At 40.1% G+C, this 8,821-nt stretch overlaps 1 protein-coding gene across 1 annotated transcript; it reads right to left on the bottom strand.

Annotated features, from left to right (window-relative positions):
* Positions 1-1,299: 1,299 nt before the first annotated feature.
* Positions 1,300-5,649, bottom strand: KLHL9 (kelch like family member 9). Its single transcript, XM_047064969.1, has one exon. The coding sequence runs from the start codon at positions 5,091-5,093 to the stop codon at positions 3,240-3,242; it is 1,854 nt and encodes a 617-aa protein (XP_046920925.1). The 5' UTR covers positions 5,094-5,649; the 3' UTR covers positions 1,300-3,239.
* Positions 5,650-8,821: the final 3,172 nt, after the last annotated feature.

Genomic DNA, 8,821 nt, shown 5'->3' with positions numbered 1-8,821 from the left:
ACGGGTGAGCTGGGGCTAGGACATTGGTTTCACTGCTTCTGACAGATTTCTGTAGTTTTGAATGAAATGTTCTGCAGGAGAATAGTTGGGTCTTTATAATCAAAACCAGGTAATTTTAATTACAAACCAGAAAAATTTGAACATGACTGAATGTGTTTGGTTTGCAGGTAAACTACAGGAATTCTGTTGACAAGAAGGGAAAAATATAAGTATGGATTTGCCTGAGTAAAAATAGAATGTTTTTCTTAATGCACATGTATTTGATAATTAGGAAAAAAGCACATTATTTACTATTTTATACACATTTTGTAAAACCTGGAAAGTCATGATAGCAGCATGTGTCTTTGAAAGTTGAATTTATTTCCTCCTACCATCCAGATTTTAGGTTAGGGTCTGGCAGATTTGAAAAATATTTGATGTCTGTACATGTGTATATGCACAATATACCCAATATTAACAGAAATTACCATTGACATATGGAATCATTGATAACTTATACTTTTCACTTTTATTTTCCTATACTTTATATAATGCTTCTATAATACTTCTATAATCAGAAAAATGTAATTTTTAAACTTAGAAAAATGAAAATAAGAAATGTTAAGAAATGTTTAATGGACTTGGAGTTTATCCTTTTTTCATCTTTTCTGTAAAAAAAAAAATCAGCTCCAATCATTTCAAAGCTACTGAAGTTTTCTTTATAAGCAAGGAATTCGGGATGTAATTATTAGTATTTGAATAGCATCAGTCAGCTATTTTATGATTGCCAAGAGAGAGGTCAACTGCAGAAAATTATAAAGTGAAAGGATGAGAGGTGGAGTGTGTGAGGCTGCAGGCAGGGGATATAGGGGGAGCAGTTAGGCAACATTTAGCTAATTACAAAGCAACAGAGTCAAATGTAACAGAAGGCAGAAACCTTTTTTCAACAAGGCAAAGAGAAAAGCTTGTGCTTTTAGAAGGCAAACAGGGCAATACCATCTCAGCCTGTTAGAATTGGTGCCAAAAGAGTCATACATCAATACTAGGTAAAAAATAAAGGAGGGATGCCTGGCTGGCTCAGTTGGTAGAGTACGCAACTCTTAATCTCTGGGTTGTGAGTTCAAGCCCCAGGCTGGGTGTGAAGCCTACTTAAAAAATAAACATAAATTAAAAAAAATAATAATAAAGGAACTATAGCAGAATTATCCCTAAAAGGTCAAAATGCAAAAGGATGGACAAATTTTACCTCAAAAATTAACTAAATGGCCCTGCCTTTGTAAAACTGTAATAGATTGAGAAAATGAAATCGATGCAAGCAAATGCCAGTTAAATTACATTTATTATATAGAGAGCCTATAACTTGGTATGAAAAAACAAAGCAACTCCAATAGGTATCATCAAAAGGGTAAAAGACATGAACATTCAAACACAGGAAACACAGCTACTCAAAAGAAACCACACAAATATTTAACCTTATTAATAAAGAAATGATTGGGATGCCATTTCTTGCTTATTCAATGCACAAAGTTTACATCAATTTCTACTTTTTCTATTTTCTAAATGTACTCAATGTGCTACTTTTAGTAATAAAAAATTAGTCATTTAAAAAAACATAGAAAGTATGAAATTTTCTGCCAATGCAGAAATCATAAAAAGCATTAAAATGAATCAACACTTGTATGGGCAGTAAGGTTCAGATCCCTGGAAGCCAATTCCTCTTGTCTTGGTTCCTGAGTTTTATTATGGGATTGTCAATAAAAAGATTGTTCCTGGTTTATACTATGATAACTTCCCAAGTGTAGGGATATACATATTCATATGTATGTCAAAGTACATATGTAAATTTTTTCTTCAGGTAGGCAATTATTCTAGGAAAGTACCTCTCCAGAATCACTCACTACATAAAGAGGACTCCTTTTGCTGAAAAAGTCTCACTAGGATCTCCCCATGTGATTCGCAACCAGGAGGGATGCCCTTGGTATTTTAAAGGCTGAACATCGACTTTAGTACTGCCTGAAAGACAGCAGAGTCCTAAGCTTTCTGTAGCTGGCTTCTTAGGGAATCTGAAGTTGGTCCTGTTCTTTAGACATAGCCAAAAGGACATTATTCTGATTCGACACAGAACTGACTGTATCTCTCCTGCTCAAATCACAGCCTTGAGGCAGATCACGCAAAGCTGGAACAACCACCCCAAATCAAATGATCATGTTAGAATGACTAAGTTGGGAAACCGAACTTAAAACCCTATAGTTCTGTTCAGCATATTCCTTTCTCAGCTGTCTTCGTGTAAGTTTTACCGAATAAGAAGGTAGAAAATAGCACAGCTTACATTTACTCAGCTAAACCAATTCTCAGAAACCTGAACTTTGCTAACTAACCTGTATAAAAGCAACTCCACAGAATTCACAAGCAGAAGAAGTAAAAGAAGTTTCATCTGAAGTGACAATTTAGTCAAATGACAAATTTGGTGGTCAATTTAATCTGTTGTAGCCCTTATCTGTCTCAATTTAGTATGACTCTACAGACACTTATTCTCTGGTACTGAATTCCCATTTGAATATAAATAGCTGCTAGGTAGAACAAAAAATTAATTTAAAAGCAATTTCCCTACAGATGAAATATCAATTTAAAAATTAGATGTGCCTGTGTGTGGACATACGAATGTATATACACAGTATGTATGTGTGTGTGCGCACACACGACCTTATATTTTCTCTCTCCCTTTCCCTCTCCAGAGAGAAATACAAAACCCTGACTTAGGGCTTTACTGTTTATTTCTAAGAAACTTCACATATTCTGAATGCACTCACACGATCTGGTGAATTGGCAATGATGTCAAAAACTATATGAGAAAAGGGACGTAGGTAATAATATTTGGCGACCTTTTATTATTTTAGGTTAGAGCAGGCAGCCTCCCTTTGATGTTTTGAAGTCAAAGATGAAAACTCTCCACTTTGAAGCATAATGAACACAGTTACACATTTACTACGATCACCTACAATTTGACTTACACAACACCACAAAGACATCTAAAACAGTTCACTACCTATCTTCTTACATCTGTTAAAACAGCTGGCTATGTTGAATACATTTTCACAATACATTTGTTAACCATATGATAAACACACTTAGCCAAACAATACAAATAACATCAGTTACCACTTATCTAATTAACTGTACCAATCGCTGTAAGAAGATAACAACTGAAGGGGAAGTGTGAGATCATCCATGATGCGCTGTAAAGGTATTACATTTTAGTCCTAAGAATGATCTGAAGGTGCTGAAAGAGGTGATTCTCTAGAAGGTGACCCAGGGTTTTCCTCAGGTGGAAAAACTGTGAGAGTACAAGCTCGAATGCCACCAAGAGACTCTGGAAGGTCAAAAACTTTATGCCACTCATCCTTCTCTGGGTCATATTTCTGGACAATTTCTACCATACAACGATTATTCCAAGAATATCCACCTACAACATAGATTTTATTTTCAAAGACGGCAACTCCAACATCACTTTGACCTCTTAACATAGCAGCAATTGGAGTCCACTGGTCCAGGGTTGGTGAATAGTATTCACAGCTTAGAACATCATCATAATCGCTTGTTCCTCTGAAGTGATTGCCACCAATGACATAGAGCTTGTCTCCAACTGTACACATGCAGTGCAGACCTCTGACTGTAGTCATTGGAGCCTTCTGTGCCCATTTGTCTGTATCTGGGTCAAAACACATAAGCTCATTTTGGAAAGTGTCATGAGTAATTCCTCCTGAAATATACATTAAGCCTCCATACACTGTTCCGGCATGGCCATAGTGCGGTTCACTCATCTTTGCAACATAGCTCCACTCATTCATCCTTGGGTTGTAACATTCTACTGTGGCCAGCTCACCAGCTGCACTGCGCCCACCAACAGCATATAAATGTCCCTTGAGAGCACTCAAGTGGAAGAATGTGCGCTTTTCGTTTAAAGATGCAACCTGCATCCATTTGTTATACCGAGGATCGAATCTGAAAACTGTATCAACAGCAGTCTTTCCTTTTGTGTCATAATTACTTTGACCACCAACTACATAAAGAAAGTTTCCAATGACAGCAATACCATGCTGGTAACGAGGAGCATCCATGGGGGCTAAAGATCTCCATTCTTGTGCCCTTTCGTCATACATCCGCAGTTCTTTACTGACAACCAGCTGCTGCCTCAAAACTCCTCCTAATGTGACCAAGTGCGTCGAGTCAGATCGAATGGCAGTTCTATCTGACTGCATCACTGGCTGCATGTATGGCATCATTTGGTAATTGCTAGCTTCTAAAAGCAAATTCACACAGGTATTGTCTGTTCTCATGAAATCTACTGTCTGCACGTAATTGATGAGATCCTGTGGTGTCATCAATGGAAATCGAATATTCTTCATCAATTTTGCAGCATAATCCATCCGAGGGTCTTCCAACCTTAGCCAGCGACAGGCAGCCTTGAAGAGCTCAAGTTCAGTACAGTGCTTAAGACTATTACTGGAAAGCACAAAGGCAAGCCGTTCAAAAGGGAGTTTTAGAAACTCTCCAGTACTCAATAATGCAGGAAAATTCTTCAGGATGAAATTATTGACATACTTATCCACTTCTATGAGATTGTAGGTGTTAGCAATTCGTCCAACTTCAACGCAGTTATCTAAAGAGACTCCCGAAATAAGAAATACTTTACAGAAGTCCAAAACAGGTAAGATTTGTAAAAAGCTGGCAGCTTCAAGCGTGTCCTGAAGATTGTCCATATTAAGAGAAAGTTTTGCAGTATAAATAAAATCAATTATTTTCTTCAGACCAACCTTGTTCACCCCATGAAGCTTAATGCACATTAGATCTTGTTCTTTCATTCCACCCGTGAACATAGCCTTGAAATAATCGCTAGCAGACGCCATCATAGCTCTGTGAACCGGGAAGATTTCATCTCCATCACCCGGTACCAGTGTCACATCGCAAAGCAATCCTTCTATTCTAAGCTGATCAAAGCCTTGCAATACCACCGAACTGTGAGTATTGCTGGTAAAAAAACGTGTGGTTCCTGCCTTGCAAGGCTGCAAATGGGCGGAGACGCCCATTTCGCCGTTACCAAGAGACACTTTCATGTGTGAAAGCCTTCCTTTTGCACAGATCTGTGCCGGAGAAAGAAGTTATAATCTGAAAGCTTTCAAGGAAACGAGGCCGTCCAAAGAGCCGGGGAGCTCGCTTTCCTTATCAAGGGCAAGCAGTCCCTGCGGCACCCCTCAGATCACACCAGTCAGTCATCCACTGAAAACTGTCCGATAGCAGGACCACAAAGGGCTGTGGACCTCAAATCTGACTGTCATGCAGATGATTCATCACCAGAAAGCTGTTAAGTGACCCGGTTCACCTGGTCCGTCCGGCCTGCGCTGCCGCTCCTCCAGCAGTTCCGCTCCGGGCCAAGGGGGAGGCGCCGCCACGTACTGCGGCTCGCTTGGCGGCGAGGCCGGCCACCTCAGCGAGCGGCCCGCGGCGCCCTCCGCTGTCACCAGAGCGTCGCGGCGGCTACGGAGAGCTGTGTTAGGACGAGGGCCTGGAACGAGGGCCTGGCTTGAGCCCGGGCCTGGAACAAGGGCCTAGCCCCGGACGCCGAGCCGCTCCTTCCGGAAAGGCCTCGTCCCAGGATCCCCAGGGCTAGGAGCGGCCGCGGCAGCTACTGCGGCTGCGCAGCCGTCCGACCTCGTCAGTGGGCGGACGTATGGGGGATGGGGAGGAAGGACGGGGGAGACGCAAAGGGCGGGGGTTGGGGAGGAGGAGGGGTGTGGTGTGGCCGCGAGCGGGGCCTCTCTGGGTCGCTGCGTGGGTGGGATTCAATGGGCCGGAACGGGTGACCGTATGTTACGCTGCGCGTGTGGTATAAACGTGTCGCGGCCTCCGAGCTCTCCTCCTCAATTCGTACTTTTTCTTTAAGATTTGTACTTCCTGGCTTCTGCCTTTGGAATAACAATGAAATGCGGCTTTTGTATGAATTGAAAAGAAATGGGGCAGTGGAGAGGGCGGAGGAGGAAGATGCTTAACACTGTGCCTCAATAAAGCACGTTAGCTGTGATTTCTATCCGGCACAACATAATAACACCTCAATTATAACTTGGGTTCATATTTTCAAATTACTAATCACTTGAAACATACATCGTGCGTCTCCCAGTAACCAAACTGTGACCCCGCTATGTGAATAACGTAGCCTAAATTTTGTCCTCAAAATGCAATTCGATCATCAGTAATTGTTTCCCGCTCACACATCTTTACGTGGCTATACAACTTTCCAATGAATATACATACTATAGTTTCCTTTGCCCATTATTTGTTCCTGAATATATATAACTTCTTGTACTTCATTCTTTTATAGTCTCTAATAAACTTATAAAATCTAGGCACAAAACTTTCCCCCGTTTTTGGATAAATCCTAAGGATGGGACTCAAGACATATAAAAATGTTCCCAAAATGTGTCCACCAGCAATGTTTGTGCATTTCCCCTCTATTTTTCCCTTTATGAATATTTTTATTAGCTTGAATTTCTTTCGTGGTAAACTTAAATTTCGGCATATGAATAAATGTACATTGTGACACAATTTCTTCCAACACTTTCCACAGTCTGAAGGGATTCATGTCTTTTAAATCTGTCTAGTTTCTTTATGCATATGCAAACTAGTAAGAATATAACATTTTATTATACTCTATTTTCATGTAAAAGATAGCAACCTATAGTCACTGTTCTGCACCTACTTTTTTTTCACTTGGAGATCTTCCCATATTTGTAAATAGAGAACTTTATATTGTTTCCCTATAAATGGCTGTATCATAAATGATTTAACCAATCCCCTACTGATGGACAGTTAGCTGGTTCCAATCGTTTTCTTTGGTTTCAGTAGATGGCAGCAAGTTCCAGAAGGTTCAGACTGCCAGTGGCCTCCACCAGATGCTCCAGCATATCTTAAACATGTTCAGCATAAGAGGTTGGTTGGATTGAGACTGACCTGAAAATATTCTTTACTGGACTTCATCAGCATTGGGAAGTCTTGGAAACCTGCTTGGTGCAGGAGTTGGCGATAGAAAGACTCCCCTGGGCAATGAAGACTCCATACTGGCTGTGAAGAAGGACTTCCAAGGAATCAGTCTCTATCTGAAAAAGGAAGAATAGAGCTACTATTTTGACAGTTGTCAGAGCAAGAAATGATGAGATCTCTTATCAAGTTTGCAAGAATGATTAAGAGCTAAGGAAACAGACCTATGCTCTTTTATTTGTTTATTTATTTATTTATTTAGAGAAAGAGGAGAGAGCTAGTAGGGTAGAGGGGCAGAGGGACAGGGAAAGAATCTTTAAGCAGGCTCCACACACAGCGCAGAACCCAATGTGGGGCTCGATTCCATGACCCTGGGATCATGACCTGAGCTGAAATCAAGAATGGGTCTCTTAACCAACTGTGCCACCCAGGTGCCCCAGACCTGTGCTCTTAATAAAAACAATTAGTATGGAGGTGCTTGGGTGGCTCAATTGGATAAGCGTCAAGACTCTTGATTTCAGCTTAGGTCATGATCTCAAGGTTCATGAGATCAATCCCTGTGTCCGGTTGTCTGCTGACAGCACAGAGCCTGCTTGGGATTCTCTCTTTCTCTCTGCCCCTCCCCAGATCTCACATGCACTCCCCCCACCTCAAAATACATAAATGAACATTTATTAAAAACAATTACTATGGACAGATACACTTCATCATATCCCACATGTTTAGTCATTTTGAAAGATTTCATCATGAAATAAATCAAATGTGTCACATTTATTGATAGTATTAAGCAACTATAAAGTCAAAACACCCAGTTCATAGGAGGCACCAGCCCATCATAAATGACTTTATTCATGTACTTACGTATTTTATTATATTTATTGTTTTCAATATTTTTGCTTGTATGCTGTTATGCTCACCTGTACATTATACTAGTTATACAGTGGTCACCTTTATATTTTTAAATTATTCTCTTTGTTCTGTTTAAAGTTTTCCTTTCAAATCTTTTTGTATTGGTTTATTTTTAATAAATAAACACCAAGACTGTTTTTGTAGCTTAATTAAAGGTACAGTTCATCCATTCATTTCATCCAAACTACATGTAATACTTAAGTCTCTAAATCATAGGCGCTATGCCTGCCTTCAAGATAAAAAGCTGAATAAAGAAAACCAAGTGCCATCCCTCTTGGAACTTTTCCTTTTTGTTGGAAGGAAACATGAAAGTCTTAAGCAATCAGTTAATTAATTTCAACTACATTATAGACTAACACAGAAAGCAAAAGAAAAGTAGCATCTATCACCAGAAACTGGAGGATGCAAAAATATTAAGCCCTGATATCTGTTGCACAGTTCTAGAATTTGCAGAGTGCTATGGCTAGAAATGTTAACTTGGGAGCTGAAGTATACCTGGTCCCTAAATGCTAAGGAATGAATGAGGTCTTTTAGACATAGAAAATAGAAAGCCTACCACAAATTGAACCATAGGGACCTTCACAATTTCATGGGGGAAGAGAATAAGGAGCCTGAGAACGACACTGGAATGGAGGCAGCACAATAGGAGGACAAGCAGGAGACAAGGGTGATGAGAGGTGTTTAAGGCAAGGGATATGTCAAAAGGTGATGTCTTGTCTTCAGGGAAAGTGAGGTTTGGCAGAATTCGTGCCCCAGAATCCAGATCAGAGTGTATTGACTGAGGGTAAATAAGATAAGAGGTATTGGAGACAGAGTGGATAGAAACTTTTCTTGAGAAGGTTTATCTGTGAAGGAAAGAAGAGAAATAGGGAAGGACCTGAAAGGAAAAAAATTGGGATAA

Source organism: Lynx rufus, unplaced genomic scaffold, assembly GCF_022079265.1.
Source record: "Lynx rufus isolate CCGP_SWC_20201006 ecotype Redwood Valley unplaced genomic scaffold, mLynRuf1.p SCAF_10, whole genome shotgun sequence".
Lineage (NCBI taxonomy): Eukaryota > Metazoa > Chordata > Mammalia > Carnivora > Felidae > Lynx > Lynx rufus.
Note: the sequence above shows the minus strand (reverse complement) of the source record. Positions and strands in the feature narration are given on the sequence as shown.